At 35.8% G+C, this 27890-nt stretch overlaps 3 protein-coding genes, 2 long non-coding RNA genes and 1 pseudogene across 5 annotated transcripts; 3 read left to right on the forward strand and 3 right to left on the reverse strand.

The window, feature by feature from the left end:
- The first annotated feature begins 582 nt into the window (after nucleotides 1-582).
- Nucleotides 583-3742, forward strand: LOC120121010 (tryptophan synthase alpha chain-like). Its single transcript, XM_039140492.1, has 9 exons — nucleotides 583-839; nucleotides 1500-1646; nucleotides 1725-1790; nucleotides 1879-1987; nucleotides 2561-2637; nucleotides 2857-2934; nucleotides 3087-3164; nucleotides 3399-3458; nucleotides 3556-3742. Exons 1-9 carry the CDS (start codon nucleotides 645-647, stop codon nucleotides 3688-3690), a joined length of 945 nt encoding a protein of 314 aa, XP_038996423.1. The 5' UTR covers nucleotides 583-644; the 3' UTR covers nucleotides 3691-3742.
- Nucleotides 3743-5391: 1649 nt separating this feature from the next.
- Nucleotides 5392-6513, reverse strand: LOC120121012. The gene is made up of 4 exons (XR_005515952.1): nucleotides 6384-6513; nucleotides 6240-6313; nucleotides 6097-6176; nucleotides 5392-5589 (listed from the first exon to the last, which is right to left on the reverse strand). It is a non-coding gene; the product is annotated as an uncharacterized LOC120121012 (long non-coding RNA).
- A 2172-nt stretch (nucleotides 6514-8685) lies between these two features.
- LOC120121123 lies at nucleotides 8686-9426 on the forward strand. The gene has a single exon (XM_039140577.1). The coding sequence runs from the start codon at nucleotides 8728-8730 to the stop codon at nucleotides 9424-9426; it is 699 nt and encodes a 232-aa protein (XP_038996508.1). The 5' UTR covers nucleotides 8686-8727.
- Nucleotides 9427-9500: 74 nt separating this feature from the next.
- LOC120121013 lies at nucleotides 9501-10066 on the reverse strand. Its single transcript, XR_005515953.1, has 3 exons — nucleotides 9806-10066; nucleotides 9634-9718; nucleotides 9501-9546 (listed from the first exon to the last, which is right to left on the reverse strand). It is a non-coding gene; the product is annotated as an uncharacterized LOC120121013 (long non-coding RNA).
- A 3141-nt stretch (nucleotides 10067-13207) lies between these two features.
- On the reverse strand, nucleotides 13208-15286 carry LOC120121060 (annotated as a pseudogene).
- A 2641-nt stretch (nucleotides 15287-17927) lies between these two features.
- Nucleotides 17928-19871, forward strand: LOC120121014 (protein ANTAGONIST OF LIKE HETEROCHROMATIN PROTEIN 1-like). Its single transcript, XM_039140494.1, has 2 exons — nucleotides 17928-18257; nucleotides 18613-19871. The coding sequence occupies exons 1-2, from the start codon at nucleotides 18110-18112 to the stop codon at nucleotides 19668-19670; spliced, it is 1206 nt and encodes a 401-aa protein (XP_038996425.1). The 5' UTR covers nucleotides 17928-18109; the 3' UTR covers nucleotides 19671-19871.
- The last annotated feature ends 8019 nt before the right edge of the window (nucleotides 19872-27890 follow it).

The following is a 27890-nucleotide window of genomic DNA, read 5'->3' on the forward strand; positions in this document are numbered from 1 at the left end:
TGACATCAATATTAGAGGTCAATATATAAAACTTTATATAAGATTGAGAAAATTGATCAATTCTCTCTTTTGAAATTTCCTAACATTCATCACCCTTAATTTATAATCGAGGGGTCTTCGTGGTAAAAGAATTGTTGTTATTTTTTTAAGACTCGAGTTCGAACACCATAAAAGCTGGGAGTGTGAAAATTTATTGTCAAAAGATTAAGATTTGACGTTGAGCAAATACTATTTTGGATTTACCCAAATTAGTAAAAAAAAAGATAAATTATTTTTTTACTATAACAACCTATATTTTACTATTAAACTTCTAATATCAAAAGTTGAATTAGTAAATTATATTTGTTAGGATTATCATAGATAGTTTAAGAATTTATGAAAGAACAAAAATCTTGGCTAACCATACATAAAAACAAACTCTATTTTTATTGAGAGAAAAAAAAGAAAAACATTCCACCAACCCAAAGTTATAGAATTAGGGTTTTTCCTTTTTAGGTTCGGCCAAATTATGGTTAGATTAATAGGTTTATGGTGAATCCTTACCCAGCAAAATCTGCTTAAAACGGGGCATCACCCTTAACCCCGAATAAACAAATCACATCAGAAGAGAGACCCTTTTATCAAAAAAGCGAAGGGACACCGTAATGGCTATTTCTCTAAAGTCAGCAGCTGCAGGTTTTCGCCAGTTAAAGAACCACAATACCATCTCTCCTCCATCTCGGTTTTCCTCCGGCAAAGCCTTTGTTTCAACTAAGAGATTCACTCCAATGGCTGCCATAACTACTGCTCCAACTCTTGGCCTTTCTGACACCTTCTCTGAATTGAAAAAACAGGGCAAAGTAAGCATTCCCCCCCCCCCCTTTTGACTTCATGTGTATTCCTTTACTGCTGTAAGTTGAGTGTAAGAAATTGATTAAATCGGCTTATTATGACATAAATATGCCAACTTTATATTATGCTAATCTATTTTTCTGTGTTACATTTCTGAATTTATAGTTAAACTTAGCTTGCATTTGAGGACTCATGGGTTTGTTAGGGTAATATCCTTTTCTGGATTGATTCTTTCATGGGCTGTAACAGTAAGGTAGCTAGAGTTTAGTTTACCCTTTTTTTACGAATTTGGACTTCATTGCCTTATTAGACTAGTTTGGAGATTCTAGATAGGTGATGTGGTTTTATTTGGAAGAAGATGATGTGGTAGCTTGATGATGTAAATTTTACTCTAGATGAAAGAATACCTTAGTTATTTTGAAAGTTCAAGAAAAAATTATCAAGGATGAAAGTTTTTATGGCGACAAAGTTGCTATTCACACACGAACATGCCTTTTGATGCAATTTTCTTGAACCAAATTTCTATGTTAAGCTCCCTAAATTGTTTCAATAACGATGAAAAATGTTTATGTTCAGTGACATGAAATTTGTGCTTTCAAGTCTACAATACCTTAGGCTTTGATTGCTGAAGATTGCTGTCTACCCTAACAAGCATTTTATTTCCTAAGGTTGCATTCATCCCCTACATCACAGCTGGGGATCCTGATCTTGCAACAACAGCAGAGGCTCTTAAGGTGCTAGACTCATGTGGCTCGGACATAATTGAGCTGGGTGTACCGTATTCAGATCCTCTGGCTGACGGTCCAGTGATTCAGGTCTGTTAACAATGTAGTACTTTTCGTGAATCTATTTATTTATTTTTCAAAAATCTTATTGATGTTTCTTTTGTTTAGGCAGCAGCTACGCGATCATTGGCAAAAGGAACTAACTTTAATGCTATTCTTTCAATGTTGAAGGAGGTAGGACAATTGTCCACTGCCATGGCACCTATGTTTATTTCCTAACTCGAGTGTTATATTTGTAATCATGTATTTTTAAATTGTACAGGTGGTTCCACAGTTATCTTGCCCAATTGCTTTGTTTACATATTACAACCCAATTCTGAAGCGTGGGGTTGAGCGGTTTATGTGCACTATAAAGGAAGTAGGCATACACGGTAAACATGTTATGATTTTGCTTAATTTAAAACTTCTTTGCTATTCTATTATCCCCCATGTCTCTTATATATTTCTTGAACTCAAATTATCAGGCTATACTTCCAGAGATTGTTTAATACTTTATTCCAGCATATAAGTGTCATTGCAATTAATCAACTGGACAAGTACTGCTTTCATAACTGTTGACTGTTGATTGTGCCATAGTTAAGCTTTTGATTGTTTTCTAGAATTTCTGATGAATGATTCAACAGTGCCTTTTCGTAAATTATGATTGTGAATAGCTCCTTCGCACAACATATTTGGCTTCATTTCATCATTTGTAGCCAATAGTGGTTATGATTATGCTTTCTTTTTAAATTAGTAGGGTTTTGTTAAGACAAAGGAATATGAAATTTGGTGTTGCTTGTGCTGCCTTTGTTTCTATCTTGGGATTCTTTTATCTAATCCAAAACATAGGCTGGATATGTATCACTTGAAGTTTTTTCATTGAGGAGATTAGCATGTTTGCTCTTATTAAGATTCCCAACATTTGTACGGTGTGGTTATGACGATAATTCCATAATTACTTGCAGGACTCGTTGTTCCGGATGTTCCCCTCGAGGAGACTGAAATTTTGAGAAGAGAAGCTCTAAAAAATAAGATCGAACTGGTACAGCCTCACTATAAGAACATTCTTAGCAGCTGGATTTACTACAGAATTGGATCTTTGAAGGCATAATTAGGAACTGATTAGCTATCCGATAAACCATTGCAACTCATTTATTTTTGCGACCCTAAATGTTATTTTCCATACTGCATCATGTGTTCCCCCTTTTCTTTTCTGGAATAAAAGTCAATCTAATATGGCTTATCTGCACGTGTGGTTAAGGTACTGCTTACAACACCAACTACACCGACAGACCGAATGAAAGCTATTGTTGAAGCATCAGAAGGATTTGTATATCTTGTAAGAGATCCTCTTCCGAATTTGATGACACTTTTCGTATTATTTTCCTTGATTACTTATGCTTTTTACCAGATTTTTTTATGTCAAGTTTCGTGACAAAGAAAAATTGAACTTTGATAAGTTTTTTTTACTCTCATCTGCTGGAAATTCAGGTGAGCTCAATCGGAGTTACTGGTGCCCGTGCATCTGTAAGCGATCGGGTTCAGACTCTTTTAAGCGAAATTAAGGAGGTTTGTATTGACAAGAAGAGTCACTATATCACTAATTAGAATGCCAAGTAATAAACTAGCATTCACAACTATTCTATGATCCATGATTAGATCGAGCTGTGCTCGGTGCAATTGTCGAAGTCATTATAAATATCTTTTGTATTTAGGCAACAAATTATTAAACTTTTAAGACATTCTGATGGCTGAATCCCCCTTTTACTTGCATTTTGAAACTTTGTGACTTTTCCATGGCAGGCAACAACCAAGCCTGTTGCAGTCGGCTTTGGGATATCGAAACCTGAACATGTGAAACAGGTTGGTCTTCGAAACACAACTTGATGCATGTATATTTTCCAAGTTATTGCCTCTATGTGAATGTTGATAACATGAACGAGTATGTCATGATCAACAGGTAGCCGGATGGGGAGCCGACGGTGTGATCGTTGGCAGTGCCATGGTAAAGGTGCTGGGTGAAGCCAAGTCTCCTGAGGAAGGATTGAAGGAACTAGAGACTTTTACCAAATCCTTGAAATCTGCTCTTCCTTGAACATCTTAATGGAACCCAATCAAGCTATTAACATTCTTCTCCCTAATGGTTTGTATTGAGATAATATTTAAATATTTTGGTTAAACTTCAATAATTTTCAGAGTTAAAATAAGTGGGTAATGCATCTTTCTGTATTTGTTCAACTTGGTAGAGATTCTTATGAGTTGTCATTTCTAGGAAATCTCACCTTTGTGCATTGACTGCGGTAAATAATAGATACGATGAGGTGTATCCTTCTTTCATATAGAAAACTCGTGCTTCTTGATTTCGAATTCTCTTCCCCTCCATATGTTACAAATATTATTCAATTATCATTATCAGTCAATCATAAGCATAAATAAAATAATTATGACTTAAGGATTATTTTACTTTTATAATAATAATAATAATAATAATAATAATAATAATAATAATAATTTTGACATTAAGTAGCTAACGTCATTAAAATGACAAGTTATATAGATACAAAATGACATAAAATATTAGTTTTTTTAAAACGACATTGTTTTTAACACCCTTGATTGTTTAATAGTGGAATGACCAAAATAAGAGAGGGTGTCAAGTTCTTTGACCCAAATAATACAAGTATTAAGTTCAGTGAGAAAATTAAAAATTTTTAAAATTCATTTAACAAAATAGGAGACAAAGTAAAGTTCACTGATGAATTTTGTAATTTATTCTAATAATAATAATAATAATCTAATAGGCTCACTGCACTAAATCAAAGGCCCAGTTTAGTTTTCTCCACACGATTTCAGCAATCTCAAGCTAACAGTGCATTTCAATCAAACCATAATTACGTTGTTAACAAGAAGGCATATCCCCTCCCGACTCCAAAAGTTTCTTCAAACATCATTCATTCAATTCAAATGGCCATTAAAGCATATCTTCGCTCTAATAAAGGTTTCGTACAGTAACTCATGGAAACTATGATGAGAATCATTACCAACTCTCTGGAAAGAGTAATTTATGTCGTAATTGGATTATGGAATTTAAGATTCTGGATGAGAATTTTTTTCCCAAATTTAAATTCCCACGTTTGGATGGAAAATATTTCCAATAAGGAGTAATAAAATATTCCCAACAATAAAAAATTTTCTTATTTTTACCAGGAATGCTAATCCAATATTTTTCTTAAGTATTTTTGTTTCCTTTTAACTTGGACTAAAATGCCCTTGAAACAAAAGATTTATTTCAAAAATATCCTTACTTTTATTTCAAAAGATATAATCTTTTGTTTTCACAAATTTATTTCAAAAATTTATTTTCACAAATTATCATAACTTTTTAAATATTAATTAACTTTAAAAGAATATATGACATATTTACTCTTTTAATATACCCATTTATCTTTTAAATATTGTAAAAAGTTTATATAAATTTTATAAATTTAAATTTAATAAAAAAAATATATAAATTGAAAATAATACAATAATATATTTTCTATGAATTTTTATATAAATATTTTCATTTAAATATTTGGAATTCAACTTGTTAAAAAAATATCATAAGAACAATTTGGTAAAATATGCATTACAGTAATCTTTTATTTCTTTAACCAAACACTGTAATCATACATTCCTGTCAAACAAACCAAACACAATATTGTAACATTCCTGGTAATATGTAAACTAATGTAATATTCTAGTAATCTTATTCTCGAAGGTAATGTTACATTCCATTAACCAAACGCCCCTTAATATTCAAAGCATGAAGAGAATAGAAACATGATGAGACAGTGGAGCCATACAAGTGTACATCTGCATTTAACGCCTCCCAGATGCCACCCATTCTGCAGAAAACAGGTATTTAACCCGTGAAAGAATAGAATCATGTGCCGGATCATACGGATGATCCTTTGATGGAATCTCCAGGATTGCTGGAACAGGCTTGCTGTAGCTAACATAATGAGGAAACATGGTAAATGACCAAATAAATATGTTTTGGGGGAATCCAATAAACTGTATGGCAGCTAGTGAACTTATGAACTCGTCATGAAATTCATGGTGTTATGAACTTAAGAAGATTTGTATAGAGCTAAATCTAAATGGTATTTACTATTCATCCACATACAACAAAAAAAAGCAGAATGAGTTTACAGATCAGCTAGCACAGCTAAATCCATATAGAAGTGTGAACTTCTCCTATAACATACCAGAACCATTCAGAAAATTGCAAACACCCCATGAAGTTTATGGTGTAACGAACTTGAGATAATTCATCATAGAGCTAAATCTGAATGGTATTTACTTCTCATACTCATAAAAAACAACAAACAGATTAAGCTGAGTTTGCAGATCGCCTAGCACGGTACTACTAACTACTAAGTGGAAGCAACATGCATCAAACTTGCACCAATTTACCCGATAGAAGCCGAGATCTGTGTACTGATTTAGGCATACTCACCTCATCTGCAATCATTGCAATACGAGCTGAGTTGCTAGTGGGGATTTGATTCCTGTTCGCCATTAATTAAGTTTCTCGAGCTGCAAAATCAAGCTATGGTTAGGAAGCTAAGATCCTGTTTTAGATTTGATAAAGAAATCTACCTTTATCTAACGAATAGCCTGCGCTTGCTCTCCACGTTCGATTTGAAGGATCAACGCTAATTCACGGAGGCGGACTGTGTGTAAGAAATTTACCGGTTAATAGGTTTGAATTAAAGTCCTAGAGGAGAGGATTAAGATTCTTACCTTTAGAACCTCAAACTAACCTTGCTAGTTCACCAAGTTACCAAATTTGTCTAGGTTACCGAAGAGGAAGACGAGGGCTTTTGGGAGAAGAATATGACAAAGAAGAGGGGGAAAAGAGAACCCCAAGCATGATATTATCAAACTATAAGGTGCCTTCGGTAGACGGAATATAAGATTATAAGTACGAAGGTAAGATGATTAGGGAATATAATTATTGATAATGTTATATTTTGTGTTTGGTTGGTTTAGTAGAAATGTAAGATTATCGTGTTTAGTTAAATGAATAAAAGATTATTGGAATGTATATTTAATTAAATTGTCCTTATTATATATTTGTTTTTTTAACAAATTGAAAAATATTTATATATATTTTTTAAAAAATTTAAATTCATAAAATTTATATTTTTTTTACAAAATTTAAAATATAAAAAAGTTTAATGAAAGGGTAAAATTTTATTTTAACTCCTTAACTTCATATAAATTTTAATTATATAATTTTTTTTATAAATCTAAAATAGTTTAAGGATAAATTTGTAATTTAACCTTGTAGAATTTTGATTATTCAATGACAGATTTGAGGAAAAAAAATTAAGGGCATTTTAGTCCAAAACGCTGATAATCTAACAATACCTAAAGAAAGGGAGGTAATGACATTCTCGGTAATATACCCAAAAAAATCTACTATTGATAATAAAATATTACCGGGAATGAGATTCCCGGCTAACAAAATATAGAAATGTGAATTTCATTCCCATCAGAATCTTACATTCTATTTACCAAACAACGATTTTCAGTTTCTGTTTTAAAAAGTGGTATAGTTGTTCTTTTGATCCTCTTAGTTTTGGTCACATCTTAAAAACACATTTTTTTATATCATGATGGGTCAAATCCAAACCCAAACTCAAAACTAACTTGATCCAAGTCCTCTTACAAGATTAATGGATTTATCTAAACCCACTCGAGTTAACCTGAAATTACTAACCCAAGATTCAAAATATTACACTTAAACTATTAATTTTAGTTTATTTTAGTACCTAACATTTTAATTTTTTTTTTCAAAACCATACCTAAAATAGTTTTTGTTTCATTTTAGTATCTCATTCAAAATTTAACATTATGTTTTTGATTTTTTTTTGAAAGTTTAAGTACTAAAAAAGACCAAAATGTGATAGTTTAGATACTAAACACGTTAAATTTTTACAACATGATACTAAAATGAAATAAAAACTAAATGTTAAGTATAATTTTAAAAAAACAGAAAATTTAGATACTAAAACGGACTAAAACTAATCGTTTAGGTATGAAATGTGTACTTTACCCTTTTTAAAAAAATGTTTTTGGTTAACTTCGAAGGGCATATTTAAAACCAGCTCTGTTCAATTTTAGGGTTCTTTTCTCTCTTTTCAGTTCAATGATTTTGCTGTACTTGATTTGCTTGGCTTTGTGGTCGTTGGCTTCTATTCTCTCACCTTCTGCTCATTGTTGATGCCGATTGCACAGCTACTATACTTTAAGGGTGCGTTTGGTTCACGGAATAGAAGATTACCAATGAGAATAGAAGATTATTAGAGAATAGAATTACTGAGAATATTGTATTTTGTGTTTAGTTGGTTTAGCATGAATGTAAGATTACCGTATTTAGTTAAAAGAATAAAAGATTATTGAAATGTATATTTGACCAAATTATCCTTATTATATATTTATTTTTTTAACAAATTAAAAAATATTTATATATTTTCTTTAAAAAATTTAAATTCATAAAATTTATATAATTTTTTTTACAAAATAAAAAATATAACAAGGTTTAATGAAAGGGTAAAATTTTATTTTAACCCCTGAACTTCATATAAAAGTTTAATTATAGATTTTTTTGTAAATCTAAAATAATTTAAAGATAAATTTGTAATTTAACATTTGTAGAATTTTTATTATTCAATGACAGAAAAATGATATTTAAAAAAAATTAAAGGTATTTTAGTCTAAAACGTCAGAAATTCATCAATACCTAAGAAAATGAAGATAATGACATTCCCAGTAATATACTCCAAAAAATCTACTATTAATAATCTTACATTACCAAAAATGAGATTCTCCAACTAACCAAACGAAAAAATATAGATTCAATTCCTATAAGAATCACATATTCCCTATCCAAATACCCCTGAGATTTCAGGTATATATGGATTTCTCTTGCTTTTTGGTTCGGTGCTCAATCCTTCGATTGATTGATTGATTGACTCGGTGCCTCTTTGGGTAGATTGTATAACAAAGTCGAGCCAATCTGGTTAATAGATAACTCTAGTTTCTTCTCAGTTCTTGATCTTCACCCATCGGTCTCTAAGGAATGGACCCTCAGTTACCCCAAAGCTTGGAGGAATACTCCGCTTCCTCGACAACCGTAAAATTCAACCGCCCAATTCCGTTACTACGGGGCCCCATCCTGGCTGGGACTTCCGACGACCTGTCATACGGTCCATATATCCTCGCCTTCAAAGACCTTCCTTCCTGGGCCGCCGCACACAAATCCTGCGAGTCCAAAATCATAGCTCAATGCGAGGAAGGTGCTAGAATCGGGTGTGCCATCACTGCTTCCAGCAAGTGCAAACCACCCTGGTGGCAGTCCCTCACTGGCTGGAAATCGATGGACTTAAAGGAGAGGGAGCGCTGCGAAGACCGTGAAATGGAAGACTGTTTGGTTGCCGCCAAGGAAAAGTGCATCGGCTTCGCCAAGGAGCGATGCACGGCGCCGTTTTTGGATGCCAGAATCGCGTTGGGAGAGAGTGACCTAATGAATAAAGTGGTCGGGAGGATGGTACACGCAGCGTCGATGCCGGAGGGAAGCAAATGGGGCCATTTGATCGGGTCGGATAGTTTGGGAGGACCCGAACCAAGGGTTACTAGTTGCAGAGCCAGCCAGTATCTGGGCTCTACTGCTCAATTGCACTTACCCTCGTCATATAGCACTTACCCTCGTCATGGATATTTTATGCCTTTGACTTTTATATTCTTGGAACAGCGTCCTGTAGCGTACATCCCAAATTAATTGTCCAAATAATATTTGATGTATTTAATATAATGTTTTAATTCAAAAGCAATATCCTCCACTTAAAAAAAAAACATACGAGAAAGCCGTAGCCTGTCATTCCAAGTTCACAATGGAGTGCTGAAGCCACCAGGCAAATGCATAGTAATAGAAGCCGCAATGCTTGTAAATTTCACAATTTTGTATGGAAGGTTTGAAGATATTTACCCTTATATCTTCTACAAATTATCCCAGCTGCCCTGTTGTCTTGCTTTGGCTTTTCATGGTATCATGAACAAAAGAATCAGTGTTTCTGTCATAGAAAAAGTTGGAATAGTTAAGGGTTTTAACATAAGCGGGAGATTAAAATCAGTCGACAGCTGTTTTAAGATTATCTAACCTGATTGTAAGAAGATTTTCAGGGTGGTAATGTCCACGACAGCAAATGGCCACCGGAATCACCGCTCAGTAACTGCTTCAAGTCAGTAGTTAAGAAAAGGGAAGTAACCGGGTGCTCATGACACATTTGTACCTTGTGGAGGAGCAATCTGTATTCTGGTGACTGGTCCAAAGGCAAGCCTCCTCCAGTTCCCATGCTAGTCGAGTTGCTTATCGTCTCTATGTCGGTGCAGTGAACCATTTGCTAGACCTTAACAGTCCCATCGTGATGGCCTGTTATGTAACAGTTTGTGTCCAGCCATTCAAAGAAGGTCGAACTTGTCGTAGAGAGTATGTAATCGGATGGAATCTGGGATGGGCTAATTACTGCTAGACAGCAGCCATTGATGCTCCAAACAGCAAGCAGAGTTCCAGCAGCAGTCATGATTTCACCAGTTAAATCATTAACATAGACTGCAGAAACTGGAGCCGGGAATTCAGGAAGTTGCCTAACAAATCGTAAGGAGCTAAGGTCCCATATGATGGCTGTGCAGTCATCTGATCCGCTCACAATTAGCATATAAGACTGACTGACGTGAAGACATGTGATTTTGGATCTGTGAGCACAAAGCACTTTCTCTAACAGCAACTGACTTGAGGTACGTGGATTGTCTTCAATGATCCTCCAAACATAAACTAAAGCATTATCAGTGCCAGTGACCAAAATGTGACCATCATGACTAAAGCCAGCACACTGAGTCTGGTTTTCTAAATGAAGATTCTCATGAGTCGAAAGGAGTCGATCTTGGTCAAAGCTCAAAAATCTCAAGCTGAGATCAGGAAAACCCCATGCTATAGATTTGGAATACATTCTAGGTTTAAGCTTAGTGTTTGCCTTGCCAATAAGAACTATCTCTTGGAAACTGACAATATGAGTAATGGAATTAGAGCTTTTCCGTATTTCATGTGGAACAAGAAGAGTTGGTGTTTTCAACGGATGGGGAGGAAGCTTTCTGTCAGACCGCCTTTTAACATGGGGTTTGAGGAATAGCTGCTTTGGTGTCTGTCCAAAATGATTGATCTGAGCTAGAATGGAAGCTTTCATTGAAGGATCTCTAACTGCGTCTATGTCTACACTCCCCTCATACGTGTAGTGGTAGAATACATTAGCAACTTTTTCAGCAGCCTGTCAGTTGTAACAACAATATACAGCATTACAAGCGGAACGATGAGAATATAACTGAACAATTAGGAAATTTTGACATCTTCTTAAGTATGTGTGTCTGAGTTTCGAATTGCGTTGCAGTTTTAGAAAATTCAATGGAGGTGAAAATATGCTTCAAGAGAATGCCAAAACCTACCTTTCCCCTTTGTTTATATAGTGCAGATTTTCTGAAACAAATTATGATTCTAAGATCTCTCTGTGCATCCGGATGAACTCCCTAGCACTGCCTTTAGCCAAAGGAGGTAGGTGAATATCTCCAACCTAGGGAATATGAAACAACAGAAAATGAGTGGTTTGTTAGTCTTACAGCACCACTAATTTGGCACTTTACAAAGAAGATTTTATTATCACATTATACAACCCATAGTTAAAAATTTCAACCAGGACAGACCTTTTCCCCTGACTGCTTCTCACCCAAGTCAAGACTGAAGGTATTTTCCAAAAACTCGGGCATGTAGAAGAATTTTGGAATGAGTTCTTTCACATCTGATGTGTTACCTTTCCCAGCAGCACTCAACCAAGTATCACTTATGCTACTGAAAAGACAATCAGCATGATCAAACTGACCACCCTGTAGTTTCTGATTTTCCACATTGAATGGTGACAAGCGAAGAAGATAAAAGAGAACAATGCCAGCACTAGAATAATGAGAACCATAATGAAATTTTGGGACCTCTGGGTCATCCCAGCTCTCATATCTGAAAGATTAAAGATAATAGGAATGGTAAGCATAACATAGATATACAACTTGACGCATGCATCTCAGAGATCAAGTAAAAAAGAAAGTAACATCCATCACATGTATGAACTTTCATCTTACATGACAGTGTAATTAGTAATTGCTAATCTGAATGTCACCAACTACATGTGTGACAAAGATAGGCAGCTATTTATTTGAATAGCTATCATGATTAACCTTGTCTTAAATTCCTCTTCTCCTTCTAGTGTCTGACAGCCCATTGGTTTCTCAAGCTTGCGGAAGCTTTTGGGATCTGACAGGTCCAGATTATCGCTCTCATAATCAGCAAGAACCCATGGTTAGATATGGACTTTGAATATTTTTTTTTTCATTTATAATTCTGGCTAGATTTATTCTTTTGAATTTTATAGCAATTGCTCTATCTTTGAGCCATCATACTCACGTTAAAGGATTATGATTTTTACCTCTTTCTGAATTACATCAACGATCTTAAACTGATTACACAGTTAATACTAAATTAAATGCTTATTCAATTTTGAGAATGGATTTTTTGTTATAATTTCTATTTTTCCTATTTGCAAGTCATTGCTATTTCTATGGGTTTGGATACTGCAATGGTTTAGCCCAGCATTTGTGTTTCATCAAATATCATGTGCATTTTTATCTCAATATGTATATATTAGGAGTAGCTTAATTCACTGTATAGTTGGCAAATGCAGTTAATTCCTTTCTGGAAGCTACTGGTTGTAGTATTGCATTAACTAAATCTATGTGCATTTTGTTTGCTAACAGGGGAAGTTATTTTGGAACCTGTGATTCTGACTGCTGTGGTGGTTGTGGCTCTCACCCTCTACACCATCTGGGCTGCAAGGAGAGGCCACGGTTGTGGTGTTTGGTGCTGTCCTTGTTCTCATGGTTTTCGGTCTGATCCAGGTATTATGATATTGCCATGTTTATTTAGCTGTTGTTTTCTCATTGTTGGAATGTATGTCTTCCTGTTTGCAGATTTTCTTCCCAATGGTAAATTGTCAGTGATGATCTATGAGTGCTTGGCCTCGGTCATATTCTGCTGTTATATCATATGTACAATACCGACAACTTAATCAAGCGCTTACGACCAATATATTTGGGCTGCTATAGCTCTTTATTTGGACATAATTAATCTCTTATTTCCACCACTCACTGTATTAAGAGCAGCAGATAGTTGAAGGAAACCACGGTGCTTATAAGCAATTCCTATTCATCACCAAAATCTTCCTGTTGTCTTCTTTATGTAGATTGATGCTCATGCTGTCTGATTTCACTGTGTTATTTTTTGTCAATAACAGGGGATCTGGGACATCTAGGTTGAATGGCTGCTAATTATATGAATGTATATACGTTTGTGTTTCCATGGCAGCAGGTCGATAGGTTGGCAGGCATACGCAAATGCCATAACATTGTACACTATGTAGTTATAATAGAACAGTAGTTGTGCAGTATATTCTTAGATGAGGTAATTACTCTAAATTCTTGCCACCAAGAGGCCTATTACTTAAGCTTTGTCACCTGAGCTTCCTTCCAGCAGCAATCGACAATAGTCTCGAGACTCCTCGAGTCCACAGATAGTACTCTCTCTGACTCCTACACTCAAACTCTACCACCCCTCTTGTTTCGGTCTTCAATCCAAAGTAATATCGCTGTTCTCTGTCGTCGAATAAATGTCTTCCTGGCCATGCCGGCATGTCCTTGCACACCTCCAAAACCACATCTGAAACTCCCTCTCAAAAGTATTATTATTATTATTATTATTTCCATGATAATCCCAGGTTTCTTGTACCAACATTGGCAATCTTGGGATACCATGCACAACAAACTTACTCTTGTTCTTTTTGGTGAAAGTCCCAGCAACATGCTTGCTCTTCATCTTCAAAATCACCTTCAGAAGTTAAATGGATGGTATTATGTTAGTTTAATGGTCATATTATATATAGTTTTGGTCCCTCTACCATGCTCATATTTGAGATGTAATCCTAGTTTAATTGTCTAAGTGGTAAGTGGTAACATTCCTGATGTGTTGGGACTAAAGCAACGAGTACCTGGCCTGCTTTATCCACATAAACCGAGACAACTTTCCAGTGCAAGTCGCCTGCGTATAAACAAAATATAAGTAATATTTAAGATTGAATGTTTTTACGCAAAAAATGAACAAACGCGTATACCTTTTCGTGTTCTTTTTAGAAGTTCACAACCCTTGGCAATTAGCTCTTGATTACAGGCACTAAGGCAATCCTCCCCGGTGTCAAGTTCGCCTCTATGGTTGCCATTTGAATGCCTGTTATTGCTCTTCGCAAAGCTTATTCCTTTCTCCGCCATAAGAACTGCGGTAACGTTCCGTACTTCCTTTTTTGCTCTTGCCTTTAAGGTCGCTGCCCCACGTAAAGCTGCAAAAGAAAATGTCTCCGTTAATGAAGGTTCTTGAGAATCAAGTAGATGGAATAATCTATTAACCTGTAGCTGCAGCAGCTGTAAGAGTCACTATATCATCGGGTGAACGAACATTAACAGCAGAGCTCACAACTGAAGCAAGATGGTCACGTTCGGCTCCCATGGCTTCGGCAGCCTCCACGCATTGCGCAGCTACTAATGTTAATGCCGATTCCACGGCCATGTCCTTCTTCTCTGATTGCTCATTTTTTCCCGAGGTGGAAGAAGAAGAAGAAGAAGATGCGGTGGCGGCGGCTGCAATGGCTGCTATGGCGGAGGCAACTGCAGCGACTGATATAGCAGCGTGGATCTGTGCATTGTGAGCTCTGGTTTCTTCTATCTTTTTCTCTTTCCTTTCCTTTAACCATCTCCCTACTGACTTTGTTTCATTGGGTGTATTCGAGCCATTACCGGCACTTGCGCGACCACCTCCATTGAATAAAGGTTGTATGGAGTTGTGGGTACGGAAATACTGCAACAATCGTAAATTACAAAGCCATTGTTTTCTAAATATGGATATGCTCAACTTGTACAGCAATTATGGACAATATACCTTGACGACATCATCGAATTCCTCGGATGGGGAAACTGGAGGGCTATTATTATCATTAACCAGAGGTTCGCTGCTGTGAGAGAGCCTCCCTGGTGTTAATGGTGACACTTCCTACATGCAAATTATAAAATATTAAAAATAATGATCAAAGCACATGCAAAATCCTAAGTTCCCGGTGCTTATTGGAACACGAAACTAATGTTAGAATCACTTTACCGATTGTGACATGATGCGTTCAAGAACGAGCTGTGACGTGGAAGTAGTAGAAGTGAAAGAGAACTGATTGGCAACAGCGGCGGTTTTATCGAGCTCATCGGTCTCACCCTTTACGTCTTGGGGTATAGAAGTGGTGGTGCAAGAAGAGCCGCTGGTAGACTTAGGAGGCGGAGTGATAGTAATGAGTGAATGGTGATGTTGAGGAGGGGCAACGGCATTGGACACTTGGAGAGCTGAAGCACTCCATTAGACCTCTTGGGCTCTCAGGAAGCTGCGTTCCGGATAAGTAATGGTGGGACAGGCGCTCCGGCCGGCAACGGGTCCATGGACTTGCCGCTTCCATGAGCAAAACTGTGAATCAGCTTCGCGTGTGTGTGGGGAGTGGGGGTCATATAGATATCATCTATAGATTAAGTGGTGTCTTTGTAATTTTTAAAAGTTAATAATCAAAATAATCATTTAAGCATAATTCAACGACCTCTTACTTATTTTACCTTAAATTTTAAATTCAAATTAACATGATACAAGGCTACAAGCTTTATAAGGTAGATAAAAGAATATTCTTGAAAATTTAAACTTAATTTAAGTTATAATTATAATCTTAATCCTAGTATTATGATTGAAATTTGAGATTTAACAATTTAATTTAACATTATTTGATGAACCTATCAAGTAGTCTTAGTAATTAAAAGGATTGTTGTTCTTTCTAAACTATTACAAAAATTTAACATAATTTAATTTATATATTTTTATAATATTATTAGTATATTAGTAACACAACTAATTTATTGTCGTAGAATTAGATTAGACCCTCAATGGCGAAACTTAGTGATAGAGTCTGGGGTAACTTAAAACTTTAAAAAATTTAGAGGCTTAAATTAATATTTTTAACATTTTTAAAGGGTTTAGTTGTTTCCCAAAAAATTAGGGTCTAATTAAATTTTTTTAAATTTTTAGAGGTTTAATGAGATTTTTTTTAAAAAATTATGGGAGGAAATTTAATTAAAAACATTCAAAAAAAATTTAGATTTTAATCTAAATTTCTAAAAGTTTAAGGAGGTTAAACTAAATGTTTTGAAAATTATAGGAATCTAAATTATAATTTTTAAAATTTTGAGGGGGTTATAACCTCTCCTAGTCTAGCTTGTGGTCTGCCGCTGTAGACCTTTGAATTAATAAAAAAATATGATACAACAAATTAAGATTATAAAAATTTTCAATACTGAAATAAGGTGAAAGGCATGAATTGCTGCAATCCATATGCGTTTGAATCAACGGAAATACCAGCAGGAGACAGTGTGGTTCCATGCAGCGCTGGCAATGTTGCATGGGAGTGGTAACCATGGAGGTGACCGAAGAGAATTGTGTTGTATCAACCATGGCTGTCTTAAGGTGTAGTTAACGTCCAAAGCCGACAGCGCATTTGAGATGTCCAGTTGAAACGACAAAAAGTTCAAGCCTTGAAGTAGAACCAGTGTTCTTCCTCTCTGGCACAATGCAGCTGGGGATAAGAAGGACCACCAAACTAAAACCTGCCCTTTTGATAGTCCTTTTTTCCCTTTTGGCTTGGCCACTGATCAAAGAGCCACACCTTTTGCTTCAATGGTCAATACTAAAAAATGTTCAAATTTCAACCATAGATTCTTCACGGATCTTTTCTATTTTCTAGTAATGATTTTTATTAAAATATGGATTGATCCAACAATAAGAGTACGAAATCACAAATTAAGTCCCGATTACATGATACTATTTTATTAAGTCCATCGATTATTAAAAGTTATAAAATGATCCTCCGATTATAGAGTTTTGTTTTATTGAGTCTCTCGACTATTAAAAGTTACAAATTAGTCACTCGACTATTCATTATGTGTCAAATTCGTCATTTTTCGTTAAAAAATTGATGACAATCTCAGTTGAATGTTAACCTATTAACTGTGATATGATAAAATTCGATCTTATAATCTCAAACAACTATCATATCGTGGTCATCATGTTAACGTTCAACTCAAATGACATTTAATTTTTAACAGAGAAAGACGATTTTAGAACATAATGAATAGTCGAGTGAATATTTTGTAACTTTTAATAGTTGAGGGACTCCATAAAGCAACACTCTATAATTGAATTATCATTTTGTAACTTTTAATAGTCAATGGATTTAATAAAGCAATATCATATAGTCATGATACCATTTGTGTACTTTACCTAAAAAAATCATCATAGATAATTTTAACTATGATGGAACACTTATAAAATCATTCTTTGTAATAATATACATCCTCTTAAAAAAATTACCCTAATTATAGGGTGTTATTTGTTAAGTTTTTTAACTATTAAAAGTTATAAAATGATCTTCGATAATGCACTGTTTTGTTGAGTCCTCTTACAATTAAAAGTTACATATAATCACTTGACTATTCATATATTCCAAACTTATCTTTTCCGTTAAAAATTTAACAATCGTCTGAGCTGAAAGTTAACCTACTGACTACGATATGATAAAATTACATTTTAATGATTTCTACTAACACTGCCAACACTTTCAAGCATTGGCTCGTTGATATAATGTTTCAAGCACTTTTTGACGACATAATGTAAATAGAGATTCAATCCACAAAACATAACTAAAACGATTATGATATTAGATTTTATCATATCTTAGTCAACAAGTTGACATCCAACTCAGACGGTCATTAATTTTTTAATGAAAAAAGATGAGTTTGAAACACATGAATAGTAGGATGATAATTTTGTAACTTTTAAGAGTTAAGGGACTCAACAAAATAAAGTCTTATAACTTAAAGACTATTTTTTAATTTCTAATAATTGGAAGACTCAACAAAGTATTATCACGTTGTCAAGTGAACATTTGTGTACTTTTCCCAAAATTATTTTGAGAAAAAATAATTAAAGGACAAATTGTGGATTAAAACTTTTATTTTTAAAAGAGCGTACGAGGCACCTAGCAAATTTAAACCGAAGTAAACGACAAGAGCAAATTGAGAGATACAGTGTACGGTTTCCCTGAGCTCGATACTTCTCCCTTTCAGTTTCTCGTGCATCAAACGTATGCTGACAAAGTGAAACCCAGTTCAAGTTAACGCCGGCATAGAACTAGGCAAAGAAGACAGTTGGAAGAATTCTGTTATTCTAGTAAGTTTATTCGATGGCTCCTTTCAAGAAATCGAAGAAAACGAAGAAATCATCCAAGAAATTGAAGAAAAACAAAAGCGTATGCGTGGTTCCAGTGGAACCCAGGGTTAACGAGCCCGATTGGTGGGTTAGTTTCTGGCACAAGAACTCTACGATTCCAGGTTCAAACTTTCAACTTATATAGTTTCCCAATTTTATTTTATTGTTTCAGATAGCTTTAAGATAATTAAAGTAGTGGGCCTTCAAGTTTTAATACCAAGAGCTAGATTGCTTACCTTTAACATGGTCAATTGCGGATTGAAGCTGAACTGCGCATCGTATTTTCAGCTTGGATAACCGCTTTTCTTTGCCCTTTATTTTAAGCAGACAAATGGGTTTTAAGATCTGCAATTTAGGAATTATATTTGAGCAATAGTGAAAAGGTTTTTTTCTTTTGGTATTTGATTTTCTCTGATTTACAATGAGAAATGAAATGTTTTTGGTTTGATCTCATTGAAAGTGAGCCCCAACTGGCAGGTCTTTCGATACCATCAAATGAGGAGGAAGGGTTCAAGTACTTCTTCAGGGTTGCAAAGAAGACATTTGATTACATTTGTTCCCTTGTGAGAGAAGACCTTGTGTCAAGGCCACCATCAGGGCTCATCAACATTGAGGGAAGGCTTCTAAGTGTTGAGAAACAGGTTGCAATTGCCCTGCGAAGGTTAGCATCCGGCGAGTCTCAGGTATCAGTTGGAGCTTCCTTTGGTGTCGGCCAATCTACAGTTTCTCAGGTGACTTGGAGATTCATTGAAGCATTAGAAGAACGTGCCAAGCACCATCTTAAGTGGCCTGATTCCAATAGAATGGAGGAAATTAAATCGAAATTTGAAGCTTTATATGGTTTGCCTAATTGTTGTGGAGCTATAGATGCAACACATATCATCATGACTCTTCCAGCCGTTGAAACATCAGATGATTGGTGTGACCAAGAGTGCAATTACAGTATGTTCTTGCAGGGAATTGTTGACCATGAGATGCGATTTCTCGATATCGTAACAGGTTGGCCTGGTGGCATGAGCGTGTCAAGACTACTCAAATGTTCAGGATTTTTCAGGCTTTGTGAGGCTGGGGATCGTTTGAATGGAAGCACAAGGACTTTATCAGAAGGGCTAGAAATGCGAGAATTCATAGTTGGCGGCGTTGCATATCCTCTGCTTCCCTGGCTCATAACTCCATATGAAAGTAATGGCCTTTCTTCCTCCACATCTACTAATTTTAATGCAAGGCATGAAGTTGCGAGGTTGCTTGCAGTGAGGGCTTTCTTGCAGTTAAAGGGCAGTTGGAGAATTCTTAACAAAGTCATGTGGAGACCAGATAAGCGGAAATTACCGAGTATCATTTTGGTTTGTTGTTTACTTCATAATATCATCATTGACAATGGAGACCAGTTGCATCCCGATGTTGCCTTATCTGGTCACCATGACTCAGGTTATGGAGAGCAATGCTGTAAGCAGGTTGATCCAATAGGTGAAACCATGCGGGGAAACATAGCAAAATACTTGGTGCAAAGTGAACAAAGAACTTTAGCGAAGTAATTTGAAAGATAGAGTCGAGTATCAGTTGTGTTATGAAAAGGTTTAATAGGGTACACCCCTAAAGAAACTATGATTCTTGTCATTTACAAAAATGAAGTACCATTGTTTTTCTTGTAGACATTAGAGGAGGTTTTGATCATGCTGTTGGTTGCTCAATGACTGCAAATTAAAAGCCTCATGTCTTAATATTTTTCTTCCCTACATATGGTTTCAGTTGTAATAACTCAGCTGCACAGATGAATTTGCATTCTTGAACACATCACAACAATGGCAAATTGATGTCAAACAAAATCCGGGTATGAAATATTTATGGGCAATACAACTAAAGTTTAAGGGAAACATTTGATGTGCATTTTCTTTCAATGAGATTGTGCCTGAAATATACAGCAGGCTCTATAAGTAAAGAAGAATGGAAATGTCAAACACAAAACTAGAAAGGTATGCAATGCAATTAAAGTCTTATTACTGGTAAGGTACACCTGCTGAAGTGCTCATGATAGCTATTGCTCAATCTCCTTTAGTTGAGGGTTTCACGCAGGCACAAAAGCGTGCTTTCTTCTTCTTCGGGATGTTTCTCCCACCATAAATATAGTCCCGCAATTGAACTCGTATTTTACTGTCAGCGATTCTGGTTCGTACCGTGCTGCCTTTTCCATCATCAAGCTGCAGTATGAGAAACTGTATTTTCTGCAACTCCAATTGCAAGCATCTTAACTTCTCAGACTCTCTTTGAGCTTGTTCCAATACTCCCTGTTTCCTAACACTCCCAATCTCATCAGATTCTAATGCAGATTTCCCATCACGATACCAGGAACCGTCTTCAACCTGTGTCATCAATTTGCGATTGGCATCACCTAGCTTCGTGATGGTTTCGTCAGCTTCTTCTAGCTGCTTTTTCACTATACAATATTCGGTTCCTTTCCCCTTTTCCCCTGTCTCAGTTATTTCCACCTTCCTCTTTAGATCCTGCGCAGTTATTTGAAGATTAGCCAACTTTTGTGCATCAGAACCAAGTCTTTCTAAGATCTTTCTCTTGCTTCCTTCTTGGTTGGGCTTTGTAAATCTCTCAGAGCCCTCTTTATCAACAACCAACTCCTTCACCAGAGATTCAGTAGAGGGATTTCTGCTCTTGTGTCCCTTCACCGTACCAATCTGTTCGTAGTCAGTTGTTGCAGTTACCATATTCTGGGCCTTGCCTATTTTCCAGTTTGCACTACCGTCATGCTCGACGGTTTCCCCAATCTCAAGCATCTGATTATTAACCTCGTCTGTTTCTTTCCTGCTTATCACATATGATGTGCACTCGGATATTTGATCAAGCATAATGTCTTTTGTCATCATCTCATTGTCCTCTTCAGATATTTCAGTTGTTGGTCTCTGAATTTCAACAATGCTACCGAGTCCATGGCTAAGTTCCCTCCCTTCTTGTCTAGCATTTACGTGCCCCTTTGCTGTAATACTTTCTCGACGTGAGCTGTTTCCAGATCTTAACTCTTTAATCTGTCTCATAGCGGTCTCTAGTTTGGAATTGAGATTAATGTTTTCCAGCACTGCAAGCCTTTCCATTTCCACCACTGCTGTTTCAATAGCTTTAATTCTTAGATGGATACCTTGCAAGTCAGAAAAAACATGTGAAACTGAGGCAATTTGATATTCGCTTATTTGTTCAGCACGCAAATCGGTCCCCGACTTTTTGTCCTGGAAAACAAGAGAATTGTAAGAGAAACACAGTTTTCAGTATGCAAGTATTATATAGAAGCAACTGAGTTAAAAAAGCATGGAAAGGAGTAATATCAATTGCTGTATAAATAAACCACTAGATGCTCATACAGGCCCCAAAGTGTGGTTGAATTAGAACTGAAATTTAATATTTAATCAAATAGCATGAAGAAGGCAATCTTGCATTGGTTTATTAAAAGTTATAGACATGAAGTCACAAGCAAGCAAACAGACATTACCTTGAACTCTTCATTATAACCCGAGGAAAGTTTAGGATGCAAGAGAGTTTCACTCTCCAAAGATGTCATGCTCTCTAGGAGAGAAACAATAACTGGATTATGTGCTGCTGCCAACTGAGCTTCAAGTCCTCCATTATTATGCTCCAAAATTCTAACACTTATTTCCAGCTCTTCTACCCTCACAGCTTTGGAATTTCTTCCAAGGATTTCGCATTCATTACATATCTCATGAGCTTTCTGTTCAAGCAAGGCTTCATGGACAGCAGAAATCTGATTCTCAAGAAAGAATGCATCAGCCTGATTTTCCCAAAGTTCCTTTTGTAGTTCAACACTCAGACTCTCCTCCCAATGTTTACTTTCGTCAATTTCCTCATTCAACTCCAACAGTTCTGTCTCAATTTTCTTATTAACATGATGAATGCTTTCGGTCCCCATACTTCGACGATCATAATCTCTGGATAGTTTCGGAATTTGACTCTTTTGATCTTCTCCCGACAGCATGACCTCATCATATCTACTCGTCAGATCCTCCACAACTTTTTGCAACTGGCCTCTCTCCTCGTGACTTGCACTGAGCATTTGTTGTTCTTCCAAAAGTGCATTTTCCAAGTTTTCCTCTTCTAGATTATGTTATTCATGAACACCCCCTATTTTAGTCTGCAAAACTTCTTCTCTTTGGCCTCCTTCTGTCTCTTTGCATCTCAATTCTTCATTCAGATCGGAAAGTTTCTCAGTTCTGCTATACAGATAAAAAAACAGCTCAGACTTGAGCCTTAACTCCTGATGCAGTGAATTCTTCTCGCTAACAAGATTTTCAGCCTCTAGTTTCAGCTGCCCAAGCAGTGTGATAAGAACTGAATTCTCAGTTACAAGTTGTTGATTTTCGTCCCGGGACTTGGTAAGTGAATCTTGCATCTCCTGAAGTCTTCCAAATACACAGTCAAGAAGTGATTGGTCTTCTTTGATTTTATCATCATAGCCATGAATAACATCAATCTCAAGAGTCGTCAACATCTGATAAAGCCCCATCCTCAACATGCTAATTTGATCACATACGGATTTCATCACCATCTGGTTTACGGAATTTTCAGTCTCTAATTCTGATATGAACTTTTCCGATACTTTGTTGGCTTCTAAGAGTTTCCTACACTCGAGCGATAGGTATACATTCTTCTCTTCCAGATCTTCTGCACATTTCTGCAGGATGAAAATTTCTACCTGAGCATTCATGGCTTTGTGCAGCTCCTCTTCATATTCTCTCTGTGTTATCAGGACAGACTTCTCGTCACCAAGACACATGCATGAATGTTCTAAGCTTGTTAATTTTTCCCTCAATTCTTCAAGTTCAGAACTTGAATCAATAAGGGAATTCTCCATAAAGTTATTCTTCTCTGAAAGCTTCTCCAAATTCTGAGTAGCAATCTGTAACTGAGAAATGAGTGCGTCCTTCTCTACAATAAGGATGGATTTCTCTTTCAAAAGAGATTGACATGATTCTTCCAGTGTCTTTACTCTCCCCCGAACAACTTCTAGCTCGATACTCAAATCCGAGAGTGAATTCTCCAGAAGGGCATTTTTCTCATCAAGTTCCTCCATGAGTTTCAACTTCTGTAGAATGGCCAGCTTTTCATCACTGTCTCTTTTGCAGACATCTTTTAGCTTTGTGTTCTCTTCCTGCAATGCCTTCACAGATGATGCAAAGTTTTCCGGATTTAAGCAAACCGACTCCAGCTTCCCTGTCATATCCTGATGTCTCTTGTTAAATTCATTGAGTTCCTCTTTCAAACAGTAAATCTCTTGCTGAAGAGCATTTCTTTGATCCACTCTAAGTTCAACCCCTGCATCAAGTTTTGCTATAGTTTCCCTTAAGCTTAAGATCTCATCTTGCAAATTCGTGATGGACATTGCTGAACTTAATTTGAGTTCATTCAGGTCTTTGTTCTCCTCCTTGACTCTCTGCAGTTCATCCTCTAAACCCTGGTTTCGAGTTCCGATGTCCTCCTGGGCACAAGCAAGTTTCATTTCCAGGCTGGAAATTGTCTCTAAGCACTGCCGAGAAGAGCAGCCGCTTCCTTATCTTTGGTCAGTTCAACAACTACTTGCTTTAAAGTTTCAAGTTCACTTTCAGCTTTCTCAGCTCTTTCAGTCATCCTTCTGGCACATTCTTCAGCATTCGATAATTTTTCTTCCAGATTGCATTTCGTCTCCGAACACTGCTTATATCGAGCTATAGAATCCTCCTTTTCAGCTTCTACACGGGCGAGGTCCTTGATTAAGGCTTGAGCTTTGACTTCAGCTTCACTAGCTCGCATATTCAGTTCTGCAGCTTCATTTAGAGCATGAGAAAGACTATTCTCAAGATTATTTATCTTCTCCAAGCATATCTGGTATTGAACAAGTTTGGCTTCCCTTTCAGCTCCTAATTTGGCGAGGACATCCTTCAATGTCTGAACTTCGGCTTCGGCTTTACTTGCTCGTTCGTTTAGCCCCCGAGCTGTCATTCTCTCCAAACTCTGCTGGTACTCAAGTAAGCCAGCTTCTTTTTCTGCTTCTAATCTAGCAAGAGTATTCTTCAAGGTTAAAATTTCCGCCTCGGCTTTACTTGCACGTTCCCTGTGATCGGAATCCCCATTGTGTTGCAGACTTTGTTCTTTCTCCTCTGTCGTAACCGGCTTTCGTCCGGGCACGAAATATTAAAATTTGGCGGGGAAATTAATATTAATAAATAATTTTGAAAATAATTTGTGAGTCGCCATCGGCCTTTTTGGATCAGGTAGGTCGAATACCTAAAAATTATTTTTTAAAAGAGTTTTAAGAAAACATCAATTAAAAAATTGAACTGATCTGCGTTTTATAACCAAAAATTCATTCTTTTTAATAATAAAAAGGGATTCGTGGTCGGTTACGTTTAGGGAAGGATTAGCACCCCTACAACGCCCAAAATTGGTACTTTTTAATTATAAATTGTCTCTATTATTAAAAATTTAAAAATTCAAAAATATATTTAATTTATAATCTTATAATTTCAAAATTGTAAAAAAAAAATATTTATTTAAAAATATCCGAAAAGAACTTCTAGGTGCCTTAAGACAACTCTTTTCTTTGATATTGATAAATATTAATTTAAATAATATTGTTTAATTTTAAAACATCAGAATAGGACATCCAGTTGTATTAAGACTGTCCTTTTCTTCGATATTAAAAATAAATATTTAAAAGTTAATATTTATTATATATATTTATGAATATATATCAAAATATTTAACAATATAATAAAATAATAATTCTATTAAACAATATATTTAAAAACAATAAAATAAATAAAGACATATAAAATTAATAACTAAATTATAAAAATAAAACTAATTACTAATTACTAATTAATTGAAATTATAGGGTTTAAATATATTTTTTTTTTATTTAATAATTTAATGACCAAAATAAACTTATCTAAAATTCAAATTTTATAATAAAATAAATTAAAAGTATGAACTAGGGACTAAAAAATTATTTATTAAAATTAAGGGATTAAATCTGTCATTTATCCTAAATATATTATTTTAATTAAAAAGACTAAAATGAATAAAATTAAAATTCAAAGACCGAATTAAAATTCTTATAAATTCAGTTTAGTGACCAAAATGTAAAGTTTACAAATATGAAGGACTGCGGAAGGGATTTAACTATTTTGTAATTACGCGAATAGCCCTTCCCGAAACGACGTCGTTCGGGAAGGACTATATAAGTCCAAATCGGCTGGCCCTTCGGGCCAGCCATTTCATTTTTTCTTTCTTTTTTTTTTCTTTCTCTCAAACAGAGAGAAGAACTCTCTGTCTTCTCTCTAAACTGAGAGAAGTTCAGTTGGCCGGCAGCCGTTAGCCGGCGTTCATCCGCCGTCAACCACCGCCGCCGGCCACCGTATTCGGTGGCCGGAAAAAAATTTTTTTATATCTAAATGTAGATCGGACCGTCCTAATGACGGTCCCGATACTTTTTTCCGTTAAATGACTCCCAATCGGAGCAGATCTACAAATATACCTTCGGTTTTTTCGGTTCTCCGGCGATGTTCAGCGTTTCCGGCGACGGTCAAGGTTTCCTTGGTAAGCTTCTCCCCTCTCTTCTTCTTTTTGTTTTTGCTCTGTTGGGATCGTTGGTAGTTTTATATCTCTCTATTTTCCCTTTTTTTTTTCTTTTTGGTTCAGTCTCTGTCTCTTCTTGCTGTCTCTTTTTTTTTTTTTTCAGGTGGGGTGGTGGCTTTTATAGCCACCACCGGTGTTCGTCTCGGACCGGTCCGAAGAGGGGGCCTCAGTGAGTCACCGGACTACCAGTGGTGACTCACCCCGTAGCCCTGGCGTGGACGGTCGGTGTTCTAGCTTCTGGAGTCTTCGGCTGGGACGTGGCAGCGGCGGAGGCGGCGAGGGCTGTCGGCAGCCGCGTGGAAGCTGGAGCGGCGCCGCGTGGCCCTAGGGTATCAAACCCTAGGGTTCCTCTCTGGAGCCATGTGGACCGTTGGATCGTGCCAGATCCAACGGCTGTGATGAGGCGGCTGAGGATGATTAGGGTTAGGAAACCCTAACTGGAAACCCAAATATTTAGGGTTTCCAGTTGGATTTGGACCGGTTTCAGTTGGTTTGTAACTGAGCCGGTTTAATTGTAATTGGTTTGTATTTAATATATTTAATAATAAAAATAATAATAATAATAATAATAATAAAAATAATAATGATAATAATATTAATAATGATAATAATAATATTAATAATAATGATAATAAAATGGATAAAAAAATAGTATCTTCAGCTGCCCCTCTTTGCTCATTCTTGTGTTAACAAGAATAGGGCAAAGATGAAAAGATAATAAAATTTTTTATCCATTTGACTTTACTTTGATCATTATGGAGATATTGAATAAATTCTTCTTTTTCTCCAAATAAGCTCTTCTTATTATGAACTTTCTGCTGGGGATGATGATGACCTCCTTTTTGTGATAGAGTCATTCAAAAGGTTGAATAAGCTCTTGATGAGTTCTTCTCATTATGAACTTTTTCTTCCTTCTTCAGATGAGTTCTTCTCATTATGAACTTTACCTGGTAATGTTGATCCATCAACTGATGAATTCAAGCAAAAGGTTGAACAAATTCTTCTCATTATGAACTTCTTCTTCCTTCTTCAGATGAGTTCTTCTCATTATGAACCTTCTCTGGAAAAGAATGATCCATCAAGTGATGAATTTAAACAAAAGGTTGAACAAATTCTTCTCATTATGAACTTCTTCTTCCTTCTTCAGATGAGTTCTTCTCATTATGAACTTTCTCTGGAAACGATGATCCATCAATTTGATGAATTCAAGCAAAAGGTTGAACAAGTTCTTCTCATTATGAACTTCTTCTTCCTTCTTCAGATGAGTTCTTCTCATTATGAACCTTCTCTGGAAAAGAATGATCCATCAAGTGATGAATTTAAGCAAAAGGTTGAACAAGTTCTTCTCATTATGAACTTCTTCTTCCTTCTTCAGATGAGTTCTTCTCATTATGAACTTTCTCTGGAAAGGATGATCCACCAAATGATGGATTCAGGTAAAAGGTTGAACAAATTCTTCTCATTATGAATTTCTTCTTCCTTCTTCAGATGAGTTCTTCTCATTATGAACTTTCTCTGGAAACGATGATCCATCAATTTGATGAATTCAAGCAAAAGGTTGAACAAGTTCTTCTCATTATGAACTTCTTCTTCCTTCTTCAGATGAGTTCTTCTCATTATGAACTTTCTCTGGAAACGATGATCCATCAATTTGATGAATTCAAGCAAAAGGTTGAACAAGTTCTTCTCATTATGAACTTCTTCTTCCTTCTTCAGATGAGTTCTTCTCATTATGAACTTTCTCTGGAAAGGATGATCCACCAAATGATGGATTCAGGTAAAAGGTTGAACAAATTCTTCTCATTATGAACTTCTTCTTCCTTCTTCAGATGAGTTCTTCTCATTATGAACTTTCTCTGGAAACGATGATCCATCAATTTGATGAATTCAAGCAAAAGGTTGAACAAGTTCTTCTCATTATGAACTTTCTCTTCCTTCTTCAGATGAGTTCTTCTCATTATGAACCTTCTCTGGAAACAATGATCCATCAATTTGATGAATTCAAATCTTTGCTAAAATCTTTGAAATTCCTATTAAAAATTCAACATAGATGAAAATGAATGAAAATGCACCTATTTTTGTAAATACCTAAAATATGATGCATGTATATTAAATTATTTGAT

This window comes from Hibiscus syriacus, unplaced genomic scaffold (genome assembly GCF_006381635.1).
Source record: "Hibiscus syriacus cultivar Baekdansim isolate YM2019G1 unplaced genomic scaffold, ASM638163v2 tig00110356_pilon, whole genome shotgun sequence".
In the NCBI taxonomy this organism is placed as follows: Eukaryota; Viridiplantae; Streptophyta; class Magnoliopsida; order Malvales; family Malvaceae; genus Hibiscus; species Hibiscus syriacus.